The 26544-nt window shown below is 51.7% G+C and overlaps 1 protein-coding gene across 3 annotated transcripts in view; it reads right to left on the reverse strand.

The window, feature by feature from the left end:
- Positions 1–672: 672 nt before the first annotated feature.
- Positions 673–26544, reverse strand: part of ZC3H12D (zinc finger CCCH-type containing 12D) — a 35034-nt gene continuing 9162 nt past the window's right edge. For 2 of the 3 annotated variants that reach the window (XM_061130094.1, XM_061130095.1), the window contains exons 2-6: positions 25157–25532; positions 12482–12621; positions 8137–8371; positions 5048–5154; positions 673–3362 (exon numbers count right to left, since the gene is read on the reverse strand). In XM_061130094.1, the coding sequence (XP_060986077.1) occupies positions 2572–3362; positions 5048–5154; positions 8137–8371; positions 12482–12621; positions 25157–25461 (1578 nt within the window). In that variant the 5' untranslated portion in view covers positions 25462–25532 and the 3' untranslated portion in view covers positions 673–2571. The remainder of the gene's footprint in view (positions 3363–5047; positions 5155–8136; positions 8372–12481; positions 12622–25156; positions 25533–26544) is intronic. The other variant, XM_061130096.1, reaches the window with a different exon arrangement.

A 26544-nucleotide genomic window follows, 5' to 3' on the forward strand; every position in this document is an offset into this window, starting at 1 on the left:
TTAATTTTGCACGGGGTCACAGTCCCTCCTGGTGGGATTTGTGATTCTACTTTATTGCTCCAGTTCCCAGAGCTCACTCTTCCATCACCCACTCCTTAATGACCCTTCCATTCACCCCTCCCCTATCCTGCTCTCCCCCACAGGAGACTATTTTTCCCAGAGGCAGGGAGTCATACCTGTGCCCGCTTGCAGTTGGCTTCTTGCTCCCCATCCAAGCTCGGTGTAAAATCTTGAGAGCAGGGATTCACTTGATCTAGAACAATGCTGACATGAGTGGCTTCTCTTGCATCTACCCCTCAACCTCCAGAATTCTGTGATTGTGTCTCAAACCACCTCCTAGAGGCCTCTGGGAAAGATACACCGTGTGGTTAAACATGGTCCAGCCCTGGGAGGCTCAGATTCAAGCGATGGAGAACTCTGCAGGTGTCCTCGGCAACAGCCTGCTGAGCATTCAGCAAAAGCTCATCTCACCTTGGGCCTTGCTGCTTCTCCTGGAAAAGGTGAATTCCAGCCCTCTCCCACCTCCCCTAAGGGAGAAATAACAGTAAGGCAACTATAGCCTCAGCCTTTACACACACAGTATCTAACTTGAGAAGCCAGCCCTGGGCATGGGGGAGGTGGGAAGCTACCACAAGAGAAACTGATATGCAGTTTGACAATGGAGAGTCCAGGTGCAGGAAAAAAATGATTTATTCTTGGAACACAATAACAGCTATGCAACTAGGAACATTCTATTCACTCCCATCCCATTCATGTTTTGTGTCACAAAGACATACCAAGACTTTGGAAAAAATTCCAAAGGGGATTACATTGAAATGTGCTGTTTCTTCACATGTTTTTTGCTTGTCTTAATCACAGTGAACCAAATAAAATAGCTTTACAGCTTACTAAAACTCAAACTTGTCCTCAAAGGAAGCAGTTTAAACATTCCTTATTGTATATCGGCAACACAACAATTCCAAGTCAGGACACAGACCCAACAGACAAAAGCAGCTCTACCAGAAAGCTTGTCTTGTCGAAAAGAAAATAAAAACCACCGTGAGGGAAATCCAATTTGTCTAGAAAGACTGGGTCTTTTTCAGGACCATGGTCTCAAAATACTAAGGTACAATTCTGTGTGTTTCCTCTTTGGAAAAAAAGAGGCAAGGAAGAGATCTGACTGAAACCACACTAAGAATCTGGTTTAAAAAGATGAAAGGGTTTGCAGGAAATACATCATCTCTGTATCTCTAAAGGCAGCATTGACCATACTGAAGGGCACAGAAGCAGATTCTCCAGGGGAAACCCTGGTAGTGCTTGCCAGTCTGCAGTCTTGCTGGGGTCTGGGAGGTGGATTTCCGCTGGGAGATGCCTCAGGTCTTCTCAAAAACAAAGCAGCCAAGATCTGTGAGTTGGACTGGTACCCCAGAGTGAATGGGTAGATGCCACCCAGAGCTGCCAGGGCTCCAGAGGATACAGGGCCTGCATCCTGGCAGCACTGCCTCATCTCTGTCTAGGGCAAATAGGTAAGCCCTCCCCTCCCCAAACTCAAAGCAGTAGCTAGCTAGGAGAAACAGCAATGGCTGAGGTGGCGAGAAACCTCATAGACTGAGAGGCTCATCCGAGCTCTCCTCAGATCCCCCTGGAGGTTTCTGAGCAAAAGTCCTAACTCACCAGGATTGGGCTCAGCTCTGAGGTGTGGCTCAGAAGGCTTGGCCAGTAGAGGGCCTGGGCTGGAAACTACCACCCGCCACACCTCCACAAACCAGCACAGCCACACAATCTCAGAGTGACAAGGAGGGCCCATACATGGAAGCGAGAACTCTGGGTTCCCCTCAGAGGTTAGAAACAGCTCATATGAAAACCTCCAGGTGCCAACATCTCCACTGGCAAACTGACGACAGATTTCACACTTGATCTGCTGCAATGAAATCCAAGGCCTTTTACCAGTTTTCCCCCTTTTGCCCACATCCCACATTAAGTTCACATGGCTCTATGTGTGTGTGCGTGCTAAGTAGCTTCGTATAGACTGTCCCACTCTATATGACCCTATGGGCCAGCCGGACTCCTCTGTCCATGGAAGCCGAGAATATATATAGCTACCAAGCACACTGGTAGCTAACAGAAGAATTTCCTACTTAGCCTGTTTAAGTGGGGTATGCTCTGCGATTTCCTATTTCACTCTATTTCAGGTGTCACTCACTAAATTGATCTTGTGACCAACTTAGGACTCCCAGTTGTAGCAGGACAAAAACAGCCATGGAGTGCTCTGGACAAAACCTTGGGGACCTAGTGGGCCTCCTAGTCTTCAGGCAGGAGAAATCACTCCTGCCACATAAGGTCAACCTTATTCTGCAGGACATGGACTTTCAGCAGCAGCCCCTGTGTCATCAGTGAAGGTCATCAATCACCGCCATGGGCACCACAAAGGGTGATGAAGCTGGCCTCCTCCAGGGAACTGACCATCTTTAAAGCAAAAGGGGCTGGCTCCACAGGGTGGGCCGGCCCAGGTGCCGGCTGATCTTCGCCACCAGCCCAGTTAGGGTACAAGGCAAGACTGGGTCATCACACGCGGTGGCTTCCACTAGCTCCTCAGCGCTTCCCCACGGGTTCACCGGACCTTTGGAATCTCTGGATGAGGAGCATGAGCCTGGCCACGTCGGAGAGCTCGGGGAACAGGGCCATGATGCTGTCCACCTCGTGGGGCGGGAAGATACTGCAGAGTGCGGTGCGCGCCCGGGCGCGCGCGCCCACCTCGCCAGCTACAGCCTGGGGAGCGGGCCTCAAGGGCCCCCCGAAGGCACCGTCGTCCCATTCCGACTCGGCCCAGGCCGAGCGGCCCGGGAGCTGGCCAGAGCCTGGAGGAAGGACCCACGGGTCGCCCGGCTGCTGGCGCGGGGAGCGCCGGTCGCTCTGCGGGGCGCAGGCGCCATACCCACCCCGCAGGCCGGGCTGGCTCAGGAGGCCGGATGGGGCTGGCAGGGGCGACAGGGACCCGGGTGCCACCCAATCGGGACCGTGCGGCCCGGGCGCGAGGCCACAGCCGGGACCCCGAGGGGGCACCCGGAGAAGCCCCGGGTCGTCGCTCAGGAAGAGCCGCGAGAAGCTGCTTTCGAGAGTCGCCACGCCCGCCGACCGCCGCGCGGGGGGCAGGCTGCGCGTGCCGGGCTCCCGGGGACCGGGCCGGGCGGCAGGGGCGTCCCGGGAGCCGCCCTGCTCCGCCAGGCTGGCCGCGTGTGCGCTCCCCCGTCGCTCCTCCTCGCCGCCCGCGCCCCGCCAGGCCCGCGTTTGAGCGCGGAGCTCGTCGGCCACCGCCAGCTGCGCCTGGTGCGGCCTCTCTGGGTGGTAGAACTTGCACTTGATGCCGTAGGTGCATTTCTTGCCTGGAAGGGACAGAGTGGGGGTGGAGGGGAGGGGCTGGTGAGACCTTGAGTGAGGACTCCCGTGGGGTCCCGGCAGTGGCCGCCTCGCCCCGCCTGTCTTGTTGGCAATTCCTGGGGTGAAGGCCCCCAGGCCTGCTGCAGCCTTATAAGGTTTGGGGCGAGAGGAGGTGGAGGGCAAGAAGTGTCCTGGGGCGCCAACAAGACGGATGCGGGCGCAGCACTGTGCTCCTCGTGGTACTGGGCTCTGCATACGGTACCCCAGCGTTACCAGCTCAAGGCAAGGTCTTGTCTACGGGCTCCATAACCAGGAACTGAGACCAAATCTCTGGGTCCAGTGACCTTCAGCCTCTACTTCCGCAGGGATCCTGTGGATCCTGCCACCCTCGGAGGTGTAGAGTAGGTGCATATGGATGGGCCTCCACTGCTAACTTGGTTTCCTCCCTCCCTCCACCCTCCGTGTCTCCCTGCACCCCCCCCCCCCCCACCGTCTGTGGCCCACATCCCTTGTGCCAACCCTTGCCCTCTTCCTTATAGACTGTTTTAACAGAGATGATCAAATAATTTATCATCCAAACCAGGGCCGTTCTGAGAGTGGAAGGGAGAAGAATGGGCCACCAGAATGTGTGTGTGAGCACCTTAATTCTAACAAGAAATGACTTTCAGTATCACTTAGTGAAAGTCACTCAGTCGTGTTCACCTCTTTGCGACCCCATGGACTATAGAGTCTATGGAATTCTCTAGGCCAGAATACTGGAGTGGGTAGCCTTTCCCTTCTCCAGGGGATCTTCCCAACCCAGGGATCGAGCCCAGGTCTCCCGCATTGCAGGCGGATTCTTTACCACCTGAGCCACAAGGGAAGCCCCTTCAGTATCACTTAAGGTGTCCTTAACTTTTATAGGCACAAAGAAACGAGACCTGGGTACATTAAATAACTTGCCAAAACAAGCTAGCAAAAGAACTGGCTAGAAGGCTGGTGGCCCTGAAGGGCTCTGGGATAGAATCCTCAATTCTTAGTGGATAACACCAACCAAAGTCTCCTACCAACCAAAGTAGGAGGGTGGGGGAGACTGTGGGGCAGGATGGGGGCACAAGGCGCCAGGGGAAGGGCCTGAGAAAGGAGAGCTTTGGGGTGCACACAGACAGCAATCCTGCTTCCTGGACGTGGCTTTGTCTGTGGGTGACCCCTGCATCCAGCCCTCACAAGCCTTGTGCAACAGGCGTCTGGGATGGCAGTTCATCATTACAAAGACAATAATTACAGCTTTCTGAGTGCCATCCAGAGAGGTTCAGTTACCTCCCCAGGGTCACACAGCTGACTAAGGGCAGAATCCGGACTACAGCCCACACTGCTGACCATCAAACATCTCATCAGGATGAAGCTCTAGTTCTCTCTTAGGCATTTGCTTAATTTCACAAATCTTAACAGGCCTATTTTTAGCAATACACTACACATCAGACACAATAACAACCTTCTCATCAGTTACACACATTTGCCAAGACGTGAATTACGGATGAATCATGTGATCTATACATCCAAACGGAGCCTTCATATATTCTTCATCTGCTTATTAATACACATAGGACGTGGCCTATATTACCTTACACCTTTCTAGAAACATAAAATATCGGAACCCAGGCCAGCACTTCTGACCTGAACAGGGCCCACAGATGGGGGCGCTACCCACCGTAGGGGCAGTGCTGCCAGGACGGCTCTGGGGGCTTTGGCTTCCTGCTCAGAAAGTTGCTCAAGGTGGGTCCCCGACGGCCCAGGGGGTCATCAGGAGGCATGAACCTGGAAAACAAGCATGGGGGTGGGTGACTGCAAGCCTCCCAGAAACTCACCACTGGCAGCTGGGGGAGGGGGCGGAGGCAGCAGCAGGCCTGGCCTCGGCCTGGCCTCTCGGTTCCGGGCTCTTTCTCCCACCCGGGAGTTGCCGCGTGTTAGAGACGCGCAGCCTTTGTCCACACTGACCAGTACAGAGCCCAGCATGGACAGCTCCCAGGACAGTGGCCCCGGGCCCTGTCCAGGTGTTTCTCCTGCTGAGTCAGCAGCGTCAGACTCACTCAGCAGCTCCTCGAAAAAGGCAGGCTCCGGGCGTCACAAGAGACCTGCTTAAACAGAAGCTCGGGCTGTTCAGGAATCTGCATTTTAACAATTTCCCAGGTGGATTTTAGCCACTAAAGTTGAAACAGCAGTGCACCAGGTCTCCCTGAACTTAGTCTGAAAGCGGTTCTATGCTGCCTTCCAGAGTCCTCAATGGATGGCTAGAGACCTCTGTGGGGCCACAAATGGCCTCTCATCTTGTGAATTTCATTTCTCCCGTGTCACCCCACAGCTCTGGGCCTCTCCGGTGCAGGATAAAAAATTTACAGAGTCTGAAAGGCCAGTCAGCGGGTCAGTGAGGCAGAGGATACAGGTGCGGCCTGGGCTCCACCCCACCCCCCAAAAACCTGGGGGCTGGAGGGGAATGTCACTCTGTCACTCTCTGACACCACCCTGCCCCCTGCCGGCCCCTTCCCTTCCCAGGCATTAAGGAAAAAGGGAACATATCCACAGAGCCCAGGGCTCAAGGGGGAAAACATTTCTCAGAAGGAAAACTCCCTCATTTAGCACAACCCATTTTTTTTATATGAATGCTTTCATTTCCAGGAGATATTCGAAGGTCATACGAAGGTTTCACTAGAGAGGGTGTGGATTCTAATTGGGGGCCTGTTTTTACAAACTGGCTTCCCCCTAAGAGTGGAGGGTCATGCTGGGGTCCCACCCTGCAGACCACATCCTCCAGGCCGGCCCTGAGCTGGGTGATCCCCGGCCGAGAACAGCCTCTGTGGCTGAGATCCCAGCTACACAGCCGGCTTCTCAGAGTTGGGCCCTGACCAAGAATCCGGGGAGCCACCCAGTGCAGTTATTAAAAGTTCCCTGAGGCTTCACCTCCTGCTCTTTCCCGGGCCTCACAGCCGGGAGCTGGGCCAAGACGGCCCTGTGGACATGCCCTGGGTGCAGGGAGGGCGTCCTTGCCCTCGGGCAGGCGGCAGGCTCTGCACTCTGGCAGCTGGGGACCTCCGGGCAGGCCCTGAGCGGAGGCCAGTGCGTCAAGAGGACTTGGCCTGGACCCCGGGCTGTCGCCAGGCCAGAGGCGGCCATGATCCATCAGACCTCAGTGAGGATTTTCTGGATCCCATGATGACCAGCCATGCCAGATTTCCTCCAGGGCGGAGCCAGAGAGAGGGAGCTGCCAGCCTTGTGAATGTGGACATGACCATGGGGGTTACTGCAGGGTAGCTGCTATGACCATCTGCCCTGGGGCTTAGGAGCTAACCTCTGCCTCCTTTGCTGTGAGTCTGGGGGTAGTGGGGGCACCAGCACCCCTCTAGAGGCACATGTCCCAGCCTGACCTAAGAATAACCACAGCTTCTACAGGGTACAGGCCTCTCTGATCCTCCAGATCACCTAAGAGGTAAGAGTGACTAATCAGTGCGTGCACGCTGAGTCGCTTCAGTCGTGTCTGGCTCTTTGCGACCACATGGACTGCAACCCGCCAGGCTCCTCTGTCCGTGGGATTCTCCGGGCAAGAATACTGGAGTGGGTAGCCACTTCCTTCTCCAGGGGATCTTCCTGACCCAGGGATAGAACCCGCGTCTCTTATGCCTCCTGCATTGGCAGGTGGGTTCTTTACCACTAGCGCCACCTGGGAAGCCCCTTGACTAAACCAAAGCGTGGTAAGTTCAAGGTGAAGAACGCTCAGCCCGGTGAGGTTCAGAGTTCGCCCACCGCACACAGCTGGTAAATGGCAGCGCCTCAGCTTGAAACCTCATCTGCTGCTTCCAGGTCTCTGCACCACACACCCAGCCCCCCAGGCTCCAGGGTCAAGAGTTGGTCTGCTGCCTGCAGGCATCCTGATACAGCGGCAATGTGGCCTGTCTGTCCCCAGCTTCCCTTCCCCAGGGCTGCAGCCAGGGACAGTCACTCACTATCTACAACTATTCCTAGCCATTGGGTGCCCACATGTGCCAGGCTGGCTGGGGGCCGTGGCAGATAACACACATACACGCCCTGCCCTCACAGAGCTGGGCAGCTTGTCCTCGACCACATTCCTAACAGCCAAGGAGAGAGCCAGGAATGAGGACCGAGCTGTCATCCCTGGAACAGAAATTGAGATGGGAGCCAGGTCTCAGCGGCCGTGCCCTCCCACACCTTGTCCCACCCTGTGGCCACGCCCACCCGGCCAGGCTCCTCCCCTTTCCCTCTCAACCCGCAGGCCGTGGACCAGCCATCACTCCTCCCACCGTAGCTCTGCCAGGAGGCCCTTGTCCTGCACCTGTTGTCTGGCCTGTGCCTTGTGACCCTGACCACACCCTCCCCGTCCCACCCACCGCCCTGTCGCTGGTTGGTCCGGGGTGGACCTGACCCAGGGCGGGCAGATGAAATCAATCAGATTCTCTGGAAAATGTCCACCAAGCCGTATTAGGACAGTCAGTTCTAAGGTCTTAACAGCCCTAAAGAAAAGAGGATGTTGCCCGTGCCTGGACACCTGTCAGGCAACTGGGTGCTGGGTCAGCCGGATGTGGCCGTGGGAACAGAAAGGTCACAGGCAGTGGGGACAAAACAGCCCCAAGGGGAAAGCTGGTCGCGAAACAGAGGAGAACCGAGAGGGCGACAGAGATGGTGGAGGAGGGTTGTCTTAGAGCCCCGCAGGCCCGAGCTAGTTGGGGTGGTTTCTGCCAGTCACCGCCTCCGCCCCATGCACCCCTGGACCCCGTGGGCCCCACATACCGATCGTTGACAAAGGAGAACATAAGCAGCCTCTGCTCGATGAACCACTTCCACTCGGGGTTCTCACTCTGCAGGTCGCGGTAGTTGTCGTTGGAGACGATGACGCCGTCCTGCTCGTAGGCCAGCTTCACGATGTAGCGGTCGTCATAGCACACCACGCGCTTGCCGCTCACCTTGCGGGACGGCGTGTACACCAGCACCGCCTGCCTCTCCAGCTCCTCCAACACGTGCTGCTCTGCAGACCGCAGAGGGGACCGCATGGAGCGTCTTCTCCGGGTGGGGGTACTCCCCACCACCCAGAACCAGCCTCAGACCCGGGGCAGGTCCAGCAACTCCAGGCTCCTTCTCCGATGGCCCCCTCCTCCCCTCTTCTTCCCCCTTCCCCCACCCGCTTCTACTCCCCACCCCTCCCCCCGCCCCACGGCCCAGCCCATCAGGCCATAAGCAGAGGTGTTTGCCAGCAGCCTGAGGTGAGGTGGGCTCTTGGCTTCCGTCCTGAGGGTGGTACCCAGCCAGGGAGACACACTTTGGAAGGAAGAGTGGCTCTGTCCTTCTCACCTGCCACGATGCCCCTCCCACAGTAGACACCAGTTCTGTTTCTGGGGAAAGACATCTTCCCTGTTTTAACTAGCATCCTGGCAATGCCTGAGGAATTACTAGGAGCTCCACATCCACCTGGAAGTCTCCTGCTGGGGCTTTTACCAGAGAACCATGACCCCCTATGATACAAGCGTCTGCCAAGACACTTCGGGCAGGAGCAGCCCACAACTGGCAGCTCTGAGGGACACAAGAATCTCACAGGGAGAGGCCGGAATCTGCAGCCTGGATTCTGGTCTTAGCTCCAGCTCTGGGGCTCAGACGGTAAAGACTCTGCTTGCAATGCAGGAGACTCAAGTTCGATCCCTGGGGCGGGAAGATGCCCTGGAGAAGGAAGTGGCAACGCACTCCAGTATTCTTGCCTGGGAAATCCTAGGGACAGAGGAGCCTGGCGGGCTACAGTCCACGATTGCAAAGAGTCAGACACGACAGAGCAATTAACACTTGACACTGGGGTGCTTCGCCCCTCTCTGAACATCAAGTTTTACATTTATAAAATAAGGAAAATGACTCCTGCACCTGCCTCACAGCGTCTGTGGGGACACTGAACCGGTCCGTGGGGGGCTGGCGAGCCCCCACAAAACCTGGGAGGACAGAGTGTGTCTCAGGTGGTGCAGGCATTACAAGGTCTCTTAACAGGAGCTGAAATCTGCATACCTGGAAGGTCTACTCTGTAATCTTAGTTTCGAATTTGGAGACAAAAGAAATTCCTTCCACATGAAACAGTTACTCCCAATGTGGAAGAATATGAGCACGTTCTTCACAAATCATTTCTCCCCTCAAGTCTAAGTCCTTTGCTATATGATATGGTTCCCAGACTTTTAAAAAGTGCATAATGCATATAATGGCACAAAAGTCACTTGTAAAAAATTACATGTGTGCATGGTGATCATTTTGTAATGTATAAAAATATCAAATTACTGTGCCATATACCTGAAACTAATGTAATTGTGCTCAGTCATGTCTGACTCTGTGGCCCTTTGGACTGTAGCCCACCAGGCTCCTCTGTCCATGGGATTCTCTAGGCAAGAATACTGGAGTGGGTTGCCATGCCTTCCTCCAGGGGATCTTCCTGACTCTGGGACTGAACCCATGTCTTCTGCAGTATGAGCGGATTCTTTACCATAAGCACCACCTGGGAAGCCCACTAATATAATACTGTAAGTCAATTATACTTCAATTTAAATTTATAATTAATTTCTTAAATGCCATGCATGCAGCACTCACTTTGAGAAATAGCACAGTTCGTGCTCTGAAGTCCCCACTGTGGCTTGAAGTTTACTCTCCCTCCACTCCCTTTAAGATAACCCAATTTTTAGAACTTTGTATTTATAATTCCCTTGCTTTTATTTTTTAGGATGCATACGTATGTACCCTTCAAAAGGATTATTTCCAACGTGATTATGAACCTCCAGACTTTACATGAATGGACTCATCGTGCATATATCCTATGCAACTTGTTTCTTCGTTGAACATTGTGTGGGGGACGTCTGGCCACGTCAGGGTTATCGGTTTTGCACAGACGTCTCCCTGTACAGGAGACAAGGATTTCTCCAGGGTCTGTCTTAAGAAGTGATATTGCTGAGTTGTAGGGAAAGCTGCCTTACGAGACAATGCTGAATCATTTTCCAAAGTAATTATATCAAGTTACTACTCAACACAGCATCTAAGACGAACTTGCCGGCACTTGACATTTGCAGGTTTTTAAGTTTTTCCCAATCTATATATAGATTGGGTATATATATAGATAGATAGATAGATTGGGTATAAAGTAGCCTCTTGTGGTTTTATTTTGCATTTCTCTGGTTACTAATACAACTGAACATCTCTTCATATGTTTATTGGCCATTTGTGTTTTCCATCAAAGGCTTATTCATGCCTCAGCACATATTTCTATCTGTCCTTTCAGTCTTACTAGCTTGGAGAAGTTCCCTGTAGATTTTGGACCATAATCCTTCATCAAGGATATGTGATGTGTGGCCTTTCCCAGTCTGAGGCTTGTCTTTTCATGCTCTTGTTTTTGTGGTATCCACTAATGAACAGAAGTTTTTATTTTAATGTAGGCAAATTTATGACTCTTTCCCATCTCCTGACACTTCTTGTGGCTTGTTTAAAAATTCTTCCCTACCCCAAAGTGAATTCCCTACTCTTTACCCATTCTGTGTTGCATAATATATATTGCACAATATTGCACAACTGTTGAAAGCCACCATCCTCCACATTCAGACCATAAAGAGTAATCTGGGATGAGTGGTCCATGATGAACACAAGTGTTCATTCCCTGGCTTCTCAAAACCTCATTGAAAGAGCAGCGAAAAAGTACAGAAGGGGGAAGAGTCTATAATTACATTAAAAATCACATAAAAAAACAGCAGCAAAACCAAATTTTGATAAATTTAGGAAGACAGAAAGCAGGTAGGATCATACTGATCCTACATTAAAGAGGGAGCCATAACCCCCGAAGGTGTACAGAAGCTGAAGCAGAGGTGGAGCCCGTTCTCTGCAAAGCCCCGCTTTCCAGTAGAAGTGGAGAGTGGGGAGAAGTCAGATGATTACTGAAGGGTTACTATGGGGCAGCCATATCCACCCTTTCCTACAAGGGAAGTGAAGATGTAACTACAAAGGAGGAGGCCTTTGACCGCCTACAGTAAAACATCACCCTTGTGGCAAAGCCACTTTCAGTTCCAACAGCTGCCTCTTGCCTGTTGAACGCAGGGTGCGATGAAGCAAACCCTGCTGGTCAACATAGTCAAAGGTCAGCCTTGACTTTTGGGGAAAGATCCAAATACCAGGAGAGAAAGTCCATGGAAATTGCACAGGTCTGGTTCTTTATTCACAAGTAAACACTAACAAGCAAAGGATCACCAGACTTTGGGGAAGAAGATTTAAGAGCACAGAGAGAAAAAGAGAAGGGAACAAGAGAATCAGAGAAAAGAAATATGATTCATGGACCTTCAGAGAACTTTTTCAAAGCCTGTATCAGTATAGAAATATTCAAGAGGATACAATAAAACAAGAAAAGCATTTTATTTAAAATAGAATCAGAAAGAGAAGAAGCAATTGGTAAACACTGATAGAACTGAAAACAAAACCAAAAACCTTCAGTTAAAAGACTGGAAGAAAAACTCAGTGAAACCTCCCAGGATCACTAGAGGTCAGTCATACCATCGCTAACGTGGCTGAAACAGCACCAATAATATCTCAGGATGGGACCTCTTCTTATAAGAAAGCCAGACAAACAAGTCAAAAAAAAAAAAGACCTGTTTATTTAAATGACTTATTCTGTTCTTCGTAGCTTAAAATATTCCTAGCTGATGTAAGAATTAAAAATAAAGAATTCCCTGGATCTCAACTTCCTTTTTTTTTTTTTAAATGAAGAGATTGGACTAGATATTCAGTGGACCAAATGGATGTCTCTTTCATTTCCTATACTCTATTAGGGTATAGGAAGCAGACAGACTTTTTCTGCAGAGTGTTGAAATTTATAAAATAGCTATTTTTGAAACTTAATCTTTCACACTATAAGAGTAAATACGCCCAATCACCTGTTCAACGACTATTTATTGGGCACCTACGACATGCCAGATAATACACTGGGTGCTAGGGCTCTGGTTGTGCTTTCACAGAGTTTAGAGTTCAGCGAGAAAGACATCATCAAACAGACGACAAGCAGACAACTGCAACTGCGAGGAGCGCCGCAGAGGAAAGGTGTGCAGTGCGTCTTGAGAGCGCAGCTGCCCCAGCATACCTCTAATCGGGGAGTCAGGCCTCGGTGGCTCTTTCCTCCAGGAGGGGACAAAAACCTTGATGCAGCTGTGTCCTCTGTCCCTAAACCAGTCCACGGCCAGCTGGATTCCCCGGCAAGAGAAGACTTCTTTATTCCCATGGCTACAATGAGAAAACAAAGGGATCTGTAGAGAAACAGGCGGGGTTCCTCAAGAGTGATTTTTCCTGGGAATAGCCTGGATCTTAGTCTCATCATCAAAGGGAATCAGGCAAATCTGCATTTTGAAAATAGGCCATTCTTTACACAAAATATATCCCTTAATTGGAACCAATTAGCTTGTGATAACATGTAGGGGGTCTCAGGCTCCTTGGGGAGTACATTCATTCCAAGGATGAAAAGACAAGCTCCTCTTATTAACTGAAGCTTATAAGGATCAAGAGAGGGTTGTCAATGTGATAGTGGGCTTCCCAAGTCCAAGTAACAAGGTCACGTGCCCCACAAATTCCACTGAAATCATCGATGGAGGCAGGAAGGAGAGAGCGGTGTGAGAGGATGCTCAGAACCAGGCAGGGGCTTGTTACTGAAGGTCTGTCTTGCTCCTAAGAGGTATAAGAAGCCATAGACGGATTTTAAGACTGGGGGTACATGTGGGGTATGGTGGCTCAGAGATAAGAATCCGCCTGCCAATGCAGGAGACAAGGGTTCAATCCCTGGGTTGGGAAGATCAGCTGGAGAAGGAAATGGCAACCCACTCCAGTATTCATGCCTGGAGAATCCCATGGACAGAGAGCCTGGTGGGCTACAGTCCATAGGGTCACAAAGAGTTGGACACGATTTAGGGACTGAGCAACTGAGCAGGCATGCTTATGTGATATGAGCTGATTTGATGTCTGTTTCAGAGCTCCACCTGGCAGCAGAGAGGACAATAAGTTGGAAGGAGCAAGAATGGAGGGTGGACAGCAGTTAAGAAGCTGTTGCAGTGACTATCAAAGCAGAACCTGATGGTGACCTGGACCCAGCTGGTGGTGATGAAGAGGAGTGAACTTGAGAGACAGATACTCAGGAGGTAATATCTCCAGATGCAGTGATCAGTTGGATACAGGGATGCTAGCAAAAAAGACACTGAGGAGCTTTTAGATCTCTAGCTTATATAAGGGGATGGAGGGCCCTGAGACAGACCCTGGTCTGGAGGAAGACAGGATTTAGAGAAAAAGATCCTGAGTTTGGTTTTGGACACATGCTGAGATGGGAAGAGCCTTGGTGACCTCTAAGTGGAAATATTAAATAAACAGCCAGGGTTCAGAAGAGAGGTCTGAGTGATAAAACGTGTGAGTCATCTGTTTAAGTACTGGTTGGAGCCACCACGTGGAGAGAATTGCCTGATCGCCTGGACAGGGAGTGAGTGGCCGGGGAACTGGGCGTGGAAGAGCTCCGGAGCTCAGCAGCTGGTCGCAGGCAGAGGAGGACAATCACACAAGAGACAAGAGGCATCATTCAGAAAAGTTCATGGTTAAGACTCCACGCTTCCAATGCAGGGGACCCAGGTTCAGTCCCTGGTCTGGATTAATTAAACATTTAAAAGAAAAATTAAAAATTAAAAGTAAAGAAAAGAAAGGAAGGGGGGTAAAACCAAAGAGACTGCACTGTGGGATCCTCGAGAAAGAAGCAGTCAAATGCCGCTCTGAGAAGCCAGACATCCCTTAAAACATCCCTCAGACTCAGTCAGTAGAGGTCAGCAGTGTTTTGCTGGAGAGGGAGACAAGCGCATGGATTTGAGATACTGAGAATGCACGCTCAATGGAACTCAGCCATGGATGGGCCACAGACGAGCTTAAGACTAGATCAGCCACCCTCTGCTCGCAACTTCTACCCCATTGCAATCCCTCAGCCCTTCATCCATGCACTTCCCTCCACTCCCACCGCAAGGCCCTGGTACCAACTATTTTCTCCCCTCTTAACCCAGTCCATTCCTCCTTCTCCTTTAGATCTCAGCTTCATTGCCACTTCCTTAGGAAAAGCAACTCCAGCAGATTCCTCTGTTACGAGTCCTCACAGCAAGGACACATCCTGGTCCTTCCTGCACTTACTTACACCCACAGGATGAATTGCACCCCCCTCCCTTTCTAGATCATGGGCTTCCCAGGTGGCACTAGTGGTAAAGAACCCACTTGCCAAGGCAAGAGATATAAGAGACTCTGGTTTCATCCCTGAGTCGGGAAGGTCCCCTGGAGGAGGGCGTGGCAACCCACTCCAGTATCTTTGCCTGGAGAATCCCATGGACAGAGGAATTCCATGGAACCCTACAGTCCGATAGGGTCACAGAGTCGGACACAACTGAAGTGATTTAGCATGCGTGCATGCATTTCCAGATCATAGGTTCCTGTTGCTGCCCATCAAATTCCCAGCACCTAACACAGCGGTGCCTGATCATTGATAAGGGTTCAGTAAGAACGTGTCGAAGGAATGAATGACTGAGAAGAAGCAGGTCTTGTGAGCAGCTGGAGGAGAAGCAGTCCAGAAGGGTTGGCTGGAAGGACCCTGATGTAGGAAAGGTTTGTGTGTCCAGGGACCAAAAAGAGGACAGTGTGGCTGGAGCGTGTGGAGTGAGTGAAGGGCAGGTGGGGAGGTGGGGAGGCGGGAGGGGGCGTGGCTGGGTGCTCAGAGAGCCAGGGTCCCCACGACTCTTGCACCCTCTCCACATCCAAGCAAGGCCAGCACATAAATCCTCATATCTGTGCTTTTGCTGGTGTGTGGCTCCTTCTGCTGTTTCCTCAGAGAGGGTTAGGAGTGGTCCGGGTTTGACAAGAGGAAAGGGAAGTCTGGAAACACTCATCACTAGTGTTGGAAGCCAGGCTTTGTGGAGATTCAAGAGGACTCTACACCCCAGGGATGTATCAGGGACCAGGCCTCAACCCCTAGGTCCATAGGGTCTTCCAGCTTAGGGCAATAGCCCTATGGCTGTTGAGGCTAGACTGTGAGGCTTCTGCAAACAGTAAACAGAAAAATATCAATGGGGCCATCCGTGGAAAAAAAGGAAGAGGAAGTGGAAAGCTAGTCCCTTCCGCCCCAGCAGAAATTGAAAGAAGAAAGGAGATGGAGGAAGAATGTGGAGGCCATTCACAGGGTCCTTACCTCACAACCCCCAGGCCTACCCCACCCACTGAGCCATGAGGGGCTGAAGAGGCTGGAAAGACCGGGACAGGTGTGAACAAGAGGCTGAAGGCTTGTCTCTCGGCACAGCCTGCGCAAGTCACAAACCTCTCGGAGAAATCCTGGTTTCAGCGGATGCAGCATCCCCCAGGACTGCAGGGCCGTCGTGAAGAAAAGTGGCATCTAGGTGAGCCCGAGGCAACACCCCTGGATTCCCTGCTTCCCCTGGAGGGTGGTGTGTGGCCTGGGAGTGGACGAACAGGGGGGATCCCAGGAGGCACTAGCAGTAAAAAAAAAAAAAAAAAAAAAAAAAAAACCCACCTGCCAATGCAGGAGACATAAGAGTCACTGGTTTGATTCCCAGGTCGGGAAGATCCCCTGGAGGAGGGCATGGCTATACACTCCAGTATTCTTGCCTGGAGATGCCCATGGACAGAGGAGCCTGGCGGGCTACAGTCCACGGGGTCGCAAAGAGTCGGACACGACTGAAGTGGATTAGCACCGCACACGCACAGGGGGACAGTAGTAAAGCCAGCATGGCTCCCCCAAAGGCCAAACAGGACCCACGTCCCTCCGTTGACCATTCCAGAAGCCTGGCCAGCCAGTCACTCTGCAGCCAGAGTCCAGTGAGGGTCCCAGACCCTTCTCCCAGCCAGCACCAGGTCTCAGAAGCTTCCAGCTGCCATTTGGGAGAGGAGCAGGAGAAGGGAGAGGAAGCACGAAGCTGGAGTCGTCCAGAAGACAGAAGAGGCTGAGCCACCACACATGGGCAAGTGTGGGGCTTGCTCCCTCCTGGTTCCTAAAAGGTGGTGAAGAGATTTCATGTATCGCAGGAAATAAAGTCTATGTTCTAAGCAGCTGCAGCAGTGAGGTGAACGTTTGATGACACCCACACTCCCACCTTGCCCCCCAGCACAGGTATCTCTTGGCTACAGCAAAGTCTGTGCATGCGTGCTTGGCCGCTTCAATCACGTCTGACTCTTTGCAACCCCACAGACTGTAGCCCGTCAGATTCCTCTGTCCATGGGATTCTCCAGGCAAGAATACTGGAGTGAGTTGCCATGCCCTCCTCCAGGGGATCTTCCCGACCCAGGGATCGAACCCATGTCTCTTGCATCTTCTTCACGGCAGGCAGGTTCTTTACCACTGAGTCAGAGGCGAAGCCCTGCAGCAATGTCTACCCTCAGTCATTTCTCAGGAAAACAAATCGTTGCACAATTCTTTAAAATTTGTTTCTATGGCATGCCATGTGGGATGGGGGATCTTAGTTCCCCGACCAAGGATGGAAACTGTGCATTTGGGAGCGTGGAGCCTTAGCCACCCGACCGCCAGAGAAGTCCCTGCAGTTTTTCCTTGGTTGCTGTCTTTTCTGTGACTACGTCTACGTATCTGTTCAACTGTTCAAACGCCAGCTTTCCATCCCTGATGCCTTCGATGGGTGTGTGATTTGGGGCAGGGATGGGGGCAAAGTGAACCCAGTGCCTGTGAGGGGACAAAGATGAGAGTTGTGACCAGTTCCAGTGACTCTGGACAGGACCTCAGCCTGCAGTGGCCCCGGCTGGAGGCAGGTGGAGGGGAGGGGGTTGGAGGTTCAGGAATTCAGGAAGAGAAGAGCTAAGGAATGGAGCCACAACAGCTTCACGCAGCAAAAACTGGCCCCACAGCTTCTCGGACACAAGACTCCAACCAAGAATCTCTGAAGATCAGGTTAAGTACCACCTAGGCCACCTAGGCCAAGGCAAGGATGGAGGAGGTACTTGTCTGTCCATCAGTGCAGCCAGGACCTTTCCCGTCTCCCTAAGAAGCGCCTTCTCTTCCAGCTGGAATTCCAGGCTCAGGGAGGTCAGGCACTGGCCCTCTCTGGAATGGAGGATTTTCATTCAGGATTCATTCATTCATTCATTCCCGTTCTTGCACAGACCCTACCCCAAATTCAAGAGCCTTCTGGTCTCTTGAAATGTGAAGATTATCTATTGTTCAGTCCTTATTATGTGGGGTTTTTTTCCTAAACCAACCCCATCATGGCTGCCCTAGATCTGGCCATAGAACACCCTGGGCAATGGAAGGATTGATGCCACAAGCAGGGAAGACCTGCTCGCCCCGTGGGAGCCGGCAGAGCTCTGGTAATAAAGCTCAGTGGTCACCCTGGGAGCCCAGGCCCTGCATTCAGAGGGAGGGACGTAAGCCAGAGGCACCCTCCCCCTGTGTGTCTTCTCCACTCACTCAGCATCCAGGCGTGAGCAAGCAACTCCATCAATGGGGCACTGTGCTTGGGGGCCTGGGGAAAAGCGAATGAACGGACCTGCCCCCGCCTCTCAGAGCTCATTTCTAACAGAGTCTGCGTACCTGGCCACTTTGCACATGCTCCTGATTCAACCACTGCAAGGAACCCTTGAGGACGTGATGGTGGCCCCATTTCACCCTTGAGGAAACTAAAGCAAAGCCGTGTGCCCAGCTCACTGATCTTGCAGCTGACCTCACAGCCTGATCTATTGGGCTGCAAACTCTTCCCCCCACCCCGTCTCCATTTTTTTCCCCTTTATTCCTGCCCCTCTTCAGTCTCCACCCCTGGGATCCAGACAGCAGCTCCTTCAGCACAAAAATTACCAGCTGGTAAAATGCTCAAGCTGAGGGCGGGACCCTAGCGCTTATTAACAGTCAGCGAGAACCAGTTCATCAGGCAGCAAGCTGAGCAGCGGGCCCTGGGAAAGGCGAACGGAGTGGTAGGTTTTGAATAAAGGGAGGTAGTGAGGGAAGTAGGTTGGTGCCCAGGGCAAATTCTGCCTGTGTGACAAATGTGCTGGGGGCACCCGCCCATTAGCGTGTAGCCATCCACGGTAACTGATAATCCAACTGAACACTTCTGTATCATTAACTGTTGCCCAAAAAATCTCTGCAGAAATTAGCAGCTCACAAGACAGTCCTGTGAAGAGCGAGGCAGTGGTTTTGGGGTGGGACGAAAGGAAAAGTTAAGCAGTGATTCCTTTGCGGTGTGAGATATAAAGGCGTAACACTGACTGAATCGTGTTTCTTATTTGGGGTTAAACTGCAAACACTCTGAAGCTGGAGATTATAGCCATTTCACCAAGAAATCTCTCCCCAGCTCAGATCTGGGGGGGTGACTTCTGAGAGAGGGTGCTCCCTTATCTCATAATAGGAGAAATGGGTGCAGACTTAGGAACCCAAGGTCAACCTGGTCAGAGTCTACTCAGAGGCTGAAAACCAGGTCGGATCCCCTGTCCAGGAGTGTGCCCCCCACCACCCCATCGGTAGCCCTTGGTGAAAATCTCCATTGCCGATCTGAGCCCTATCATCACTGAAGATTCGTTTCTCCACCATATACCAGAGCCTGTTAAGGTTTTTAAGAGTTTAAAAAGGTCAACAACAACAAGTTAAACGAAAAAATCCTGTACAACCCAAGGCAAGGACACATTCAGATGAAACCCTTGTCAAGGCCAGTAAAAGGATGGGAAATTACCAGGTGGTTTTTCCCCAAGCTGACGGCCCTCAGATGGCTCCTTTCTACATTTGCCTACAGAGCGTTCACCACTTGTACTTGTGAGCGCATGTGTGGGTATTTGTGAGTTTGCCAGAAAAGAAAAATGCTGGCAAGAGTTGGCAGCAAGAATTAATGCTCTTCCTGAACACCATGGTGCAGCTGGTCACAGGCTTTCAATGGTCACCTTTTTTTAATGGCATCTTTTTAAAACCTGCTGGGCCTTTTCCCAAAGGCCAAGCGTACAGCGACTCCAGGGCTCAGCTCACATCTCCCTGTCTCCTGCACATACACACATGTGCACACACCCAGGTACACCCCCCTGAAGGTGTAGAGATTGTGCCTGGAAACCAGTCTCTGTGCTTCTGGTCAGGCAGAGCCACCATGAGATGCACCTGTGACCTTCTGTGGGCTTCCAACAGGCTAGGAACCCCAGGAGGGGCATGCTGGCCCCTGGGGAAGGAGTGAGACACAGCACCTCCTGCCTGGGTGCTGTGGGCCTCATCACACCTGGGGAGAGCTCGGTGGAACACAGGCAGGCTCTGGTCCCAGGGTAGCCCGCCCTAAGACCAAAGTTAATACAGAATTTGCGGCCCAAATATAGCCGATGCTGGAGGAAATGGAAAGACCACTGAATCCTGAGCCTGGCACTTACTTCTCTGTGACCTTGGACATGTTACTTACTCTCTCTGAACCTCTGCTGAAGAAGAGAACTTCCTTTATAAGAAGAAGCCTTTATTTCTTTCATGCACGCATAAAATAATCACCTGAATCCTAGAATGTCAGAAATGAAAAGCTACTTGAGACCATTATTACTCAGCGCAGCCACTTAATTGTAATAAACAGGGCTCAGAAATGTCAGATGACTCACGAGGAGGTCACACAGTGGGTAAGATGAGAAACTGGAGCTATACCAGCCATTATGTACCATACCACTCACCTCATGTGGCTATTCACCCTTCAAGTGAATTCAAAAGAGATAAAATTGGAAGTGCAGCTCCTCTGCCACACCAGCCACATTTCCAGCGTGAGGTCACCCCGTGCTGCAAGTGGCCACCACAATGCACAGTGCAGGTACAGAACATCCCATTTTCACAGGGATCTCTACTGGGCAGTCCTAGGCTAGAGGTCTTCCCCGGTGGTGCTAGAGGTAAAGAATCTGCCTGCTAATATAGGAGATGCAAAAGACACAGGTTTGATCTGTGGGTCATGAAAATCCCCTGGAGTAGGAAGTGGCAATGCATTTCCATATCCTTGCCTGGAAAATTTCATGGACAGAGAAACTAGGGGGGCTACAGTCTGTGGGGTTGCAAAGAGTCGGACATGACTGAGCGCGCGCGCGCGCACACACACACACACACACACACACACACACACACACACACACACAGGTTAGAGGCCAGAACTCGGGTCTTCGGACTCTAAGCCCCATGTTCTGCTGCCTGCTTCTGACCTCCCTGGTTTCCTACGTGAAATACAAGGGATTTGGTAAAATGGCGCTTAGTTGCTCAGTCGTGTCCAACTCTTTGCAACTCCATGGACTGTAGCCTGCCAGGCACCTCTCTCCATGAGATTCTCCTGGCAAGAATCCTGGAGTGGGTTGCCATGCCCTCCTCCAGGGGATCTTCCCAACCCAGAGATCGAACCCAGGTCTCCCACTTTGCAGGCAGATTCTTTACCATCTGAGCCACCAGGGAACCCAAACAAAGCAAAACTAGGGGCAAGCATAAGGTCTGGCTTCCCAGGTCGCCATCTTATGCCTGCACCCCCGCAACTTATGGATAGAATTCTCACTGAAGTTGATCTACCACTTAGGAAATGATAAATGAAATGAATGTTCCCACTTTTAAGAGCCAAACAGACTCCTTTTGTTGTTACAGTGGGGAGACGGAAGACTCTTGGAATTGGGTGGTATGGTCCTATTGAAATGACTTGAACAGAATTGTGTGCTCAGAACAAATACGTTCCCACTTCTTTTAAAAAGCATTTGGTCAGTGACCCTCGCTGCCACTCTTCAGAGAGCAGCCACCCCAGGCTGGGTTCAGCCACGACAGATAGCCTTGGGCTACACATTCTGAAGATCTGGGGAGAGGAGCCCATGGAAACTTCTACAGTGGTGGCAAGGTCAGAGCACAAGGATGGAGCCAGGGTCTGATGGAGTCAATGTTGACCTTGGCCAAGTCCATCTAGGTCTTTCCTGCGCTTCTTCTCTCAACGTAAATGTCCAGAGGCAAGGACAGATGACCCCCTTCTCACGTTCTCTGAGCTAATGGAGAGGCTTAGCACCTCCCATAAAGCATGACACTACCTACAACTGCTCATTCTTCATTGGTGGTTCTTTATGTTTTGGGGGTCACAGACCCTCTAAGTATCTACTGGAAGCTGTGGATCTTCCCCCCAGGAAACCACAGATATGTATACTGATTCCACATTGTGTACATCATTTCAAGCCATTGCTGCTTTGGAAGATGGAAGGGGCTGCATGCCAAGGAATGCAGATGGCCTCCAGAAACCAAAACAGGCAAGAAAACACACCATCCCCTAGAGCTCCCAGAAGGAAACACAGCTCCGCCAACACCTTGATTCCAGCCAGGGGAGGCTCAGGCCAGACTTCAGACCTCCAGAACTACCAGACAATACACTAGTGTTGTTTAAGTCACTACATTTGTGTGGTAATTTATTATAGCGGCAATAGAAACTAATACAGATTTTGATCTTTAAGGAAACACAACTTCCAAAAGAAAATGAGAAGGAAAAAAAACAACAACTGTGACTGAAAAGTGAGGCTGGGGCTTTCCTGATGGCTCAGTGGTAAAGAATCTGCCTGCCAATGCAGAAATCACGAGTTTGACCCTGGTCCAGGAAGATGCCACATGCCACGGAGCAGCTAAGCCTGTGTGCCACAACTATTGAGCCTGTGCTCTAGAGCCTGGAAATCGCAACTACTGAGCCCACGAGCCCTAGAGCCCTTGCTCCCCAACACGACAAGCCACCACAGTGAGAGTCCTCACGTTGCAACTAAAAGTAAAACCCTCTCACTGCAACCAGAGAAAAGCCTGCATAGCAACAAAGACCTAGTGCAGTCAAAAATACATAAATTAGAAATTTTTTGAAAAGTGAAGTAAAACTTTAAAAATAGAGTAGCCCTGAGCTAATGTTTAAAGAAAAGAAAAAATGAGGCTATTCGTGAGCAAAGGCAGACTTCAGAGGACAGACCCCAGCCAGCAAGTCGGCAACAGACACCCTAGAGGATGCTACTGCCAACAGAAGACACACCTCCCGCCTGCTCAGGACAGAATGGAACACGCATCCCAACCTCTTTTAAGCTCCTCCCCCTCCTTCCAGGACCAGACAGCACATGAAGCAGAAGCATCTTCAAAAGCAGAGAATGGCAACGCCTGCAATACTACAAAACCTCAGCGAAGGAGGATTTTCAGGCTAACTGAGTTTTGAGGTCAAGAAATAGCAACTAGATTCCACACTGGGTTTCAACCACCTAGCCCTGCTAAAGGTGCACCCCACTCTGGGATCTATCCTTCATAACTGAGAACCAGGCAAAGTCTGAGGTCAAGGGATCCTGTTGAACTCTGGCTGGAGGACCAGGAGGCGTTGTTGCAGGAGAAGGAACAGGGCTGGAGCTGAATGTCTGACCCACTCTCTCCTAGATGTGCCTTTGAACCAATGAAGTCCCATGCATAGGTGGTAGCTGTGAAAATTTTTTCCTAACTGATGGGATGCAGGGGGCAGGGGAAGGGATGTTTGTGTATATGTGCATACATGTACAGACACACAATGAGAACACACACAGATACACGTGTTCTGGGCATTTGAGGTGGTTTTAAGACAGCATGTGTGAAAGAATTAATGTTCTGACACATTCTTCAGAATAAACCTGAGAGATGGTTTCTATCTGTTACCCACACAGACTGAGCATGAATAAACTAGACCAATTACAGCTGTAGGATGTGGGGGTGGGGTGAGACTAAACCCCCATGTTCCCAGAATTTACCTGGAACACCTCAAGGTCACATGCAAATAGAGGACGTGGTTTAAATTTGAATTCCAAGCAGCAACAGAGACTTTCATGAATAGAAAACGCTCCACCACCACCCTATTGTAACCATTCCTAAAAAATGTCTGGCCCCCAAAGAGAGAATGCTTTCCTGTAGTACCTGAAGTAGTTTTATCACCCTATAGCCACTCTGCTTTTCTGAGCTGGAATCAGAGAGTTCATATAAACTTAAGGCTGAAAAGGTCTTTGATTTAAACAGTATCATTTCACTTTATCAAGGGGTTCTTGAGGCAAGAATACTGGAGTAGTTTGCCATTCCCTTCTCCAGCAGACCCCATTTTGTCAGAACTCTCCATCGTGACCCATCTGACTTGGATGGCCCTGCATGACATGGCTCATAGCTTCAGTGTACACAAGGCTGTGATCCATGTGATCATTTTGGTTGATCTTCTGTGATTGTGGTTTTCATTCTGGAGGCTATGGGATTGTAGTTCTTGCTTTAACGAGGTGGTTGGATGGCATCACCGACATGAGTTCGAGCAGACCCCAGGAGACAGTGAAAGACAGCCTGGTGTGCTGCAGCCCATGGGTCACAAAGAGTCAGACATGACTGAGCGACTGAACAACAACCATCTTACTTTAAATGTAAGCGGATACCTTCCTACTGATGTCCAGAAGAAGAGATGTCTCATCCAGACCAGACAGAGGACAGGCCACCCCTCAGAATCCAGCAGACTTTCTTCCGAGGACCCTCAGAAACTACTGAATTCTTAAAAATCCCTTTAACTCCCTCAGGAATCTTGAATTATCAGGATTTCAGAGGCTCGCCTACCTGGTGCCTACACAGAGCATGTGTGAGAATGCTTTCCAGACCCGAGGACCGGCTCCTAGGCCACAGGGAGAGGGCAGGGCTCTATTGCCTGTTGATATAATCAAGCTCAGGGAGACCTGGGTGGCTAAAACTTGAAAGAATGTTTGAACAATCTTGCCCTACACACAAGCAAGGAACCACCCCCAAGTCTGGGCCATCTTGAGTTAACCCTTCCAAACTTCTGTCCTGCAGCACCCAATCCAGAGTGAGCCCAAATTCCCAGGGAAAACCACTCAGCTCCTCAGCCAAAGAATCCCCTGTTGACATATTCAGCAGTGGTGACACCGGTTTTCTCCATGCCCACCGTGGCTCAGCTTTTGGAAAGGGATGTGCATCTATGTGCAGCTCTGAATGACCAGCTTCCTATGGCTCTGCCCTCGGCTGGGCTGTAGCTCAGCCAAACAGTAAAGTAATGCACTTGTTTGGGCAAAGGCTTCTCCGAGCCCAGTGGTGGGTGTGGGTGAGGCTGTAGAATCCCTCTCTCAGCAGAACTTAACCTCTCCAGGAAAGATGAGGCCCGGCCTGGAGCTCTCATCACCGCATCACACAAAGATGCCAACGCACCAGTGTAACTACTGCCTCTGCAGCTCGGGGGACCACAAACACCGCCCCCAACCCTAGTTAGGGAGCTCCACCACCTCCACCACTGTGCCCCACCCCCAGCAGAGGGCTTTCAAGGAGGTTCAAGTCCATTTTCGATCTGATTCTCATAACCTTGAGGGAAGCAAAAGAGCTGTCTCTTGACCTGTGTCACAGAAGGGGAAACTTGAGATACCAGCTTTCCCAGAGTCATGCGGTCGGTTAGGGACAGACTCCAGACCGGAAGCCACCTTCTCCCAGCTCTAGACTCCTCACCATTTATCCTTGCTGGGATAAAAGGGGGACGAGAGCCCCCTCTGCCTTAACGTGAAAATAGCTGCCCTCTGTTGAACACTTACTCTGTGTCAGCACTACCCTAGGCATGTCCGGCAGCTCCAGTTCTTAGGACTACCTTCTAGGGAGGTTGTAGACCCACCTTACAGATGGCGAAACTGAGGCTCAGAGCGGTTAACTGACTGACTTAAGGCCACGGGCTACTGAGGGATGAACCGGGGGTTCCAAGCCCCACCCACTGGCTCCAAAGCTCCTTGGACCAAACCACCAACAAGAAGGGGTGAAGGACGCTACCTCATGGCCACGTTGCTGCCGTCGATCACTATGGGTCTCAAGGAGCTGGCGGGGCCTCCGCTGTCCTCTCCGGGGTCCGCTCCCAGCCCGCACTGGGCAGAGTCCCGGGTCCCGCAGGAGCCCCTGGGCACGAGCAGGGGTGCGGCGCTGCCCTCGTGCGCGCTGGGCCGGCTGCCCGTCTGGATCAGCTCCTGCAGCACGTCATTGACCAGGGCGTCTGCGCCCAGCTTGCCCAGCACCCTGACCACGTCCTCCCGGCTGTAGCCCAGCTTCTGGAAGAACTCCATCTTGCTCGAGCGCTCCATGCTGTGCCAGCCGGGGCCCCCGCGAGGGTCCTGCCGCCGGCTTCCTCCTGGCAGAGCCCCGCCGGCATGAGCTAGAGAGAAGAGGCATCCATCAGGTGTTTGCTGGGCCGCTGGAGGCCGATTATGCGTGCTCCCCACCCGCCCCGTCTGTCAGGAAGTCACATCGGGGCCTTGTGCCCTGGGGAGTTTCAGTTGCCGGTGTGGCTGGCGAGCCGCAGATGCAATCTCACTGCCTTTTCTAGCCGGCTCTCCCAGGCCTTCACCCCACTCCCGGCCCTCATGAGGGTCACCCGCCTGAGCAGGCCACCCAGAGCTCGGGACACTCGTGCCCAGGCCACAGAAGTGCTTCTGAGGCTCTGCTATGGCTGGACTGTGTCCCACCAAGTTGAAGCCCTATCCCCACCCCACCCCTCAGCATGTGACTATTTGGAGATAATGTCTTAAAGAGGTGATTATGCTAAAAGGAGGTCAGCGGAGCGGGCTGTAATCCAATGTGACTGGGCAGTGGGACACAGATGAATACAGAGGGAGGCAGTGAGGAAATACAGTGGCGGCAAAAGGCCAATAGCCAGCTGAGGAGGGGGTCTCAGAAGAAACCAGCCCGCCAACACCATGATCTTGGACTTCCAGCCACCAGAACTTCGAGGAGGTGATGATGATGATGATGGCGATAATGTTAACTTTTAAAAACAGTGGATCAGGCGGTTAGGAATCTGCCTGCAGTGCAGGAACCCAGGTTTGATCCCTGGGTTTGGAGGATGCCCTGGAGAAGGGAACGTCTACCCATCCCGTATTCTTGCCTGGGGAATTCCATGGACAGAGGAGCCTGGTGGGCTACAGTCCACGGGGTCACAAAGGGCTGGAAACAACTGAGCCACGAACACAAAGTCATTCCTCAGCTGGGGGAAAGGTTCCAGGACCACTGAAGATCTCAAACTCTGAATGGATGCTCAAGTTCCTTATATAAAATGGCTTAGTACTTATGTATAACCTAAGCATATCCGCCAGGACTCTAAAGCCTCTCTGCATTACTTCTAATACCTAATACAGTGTAATGCCATGTAAATAGTTGCTGCGACACGG

The sequence above is a fragment of the Dama dama genome, chromosome 26 (assembly GCF_033118175.1).
Source record: "Dama dama isolate Ldn47 chromosome 26, ASM3311817v1, whole genome shotgun sequence".
NCBI lineage: Eukaryota > Metazoa > Chordata > Mammalia > Artiodactyla > Cervidae > Dama > Dama dama.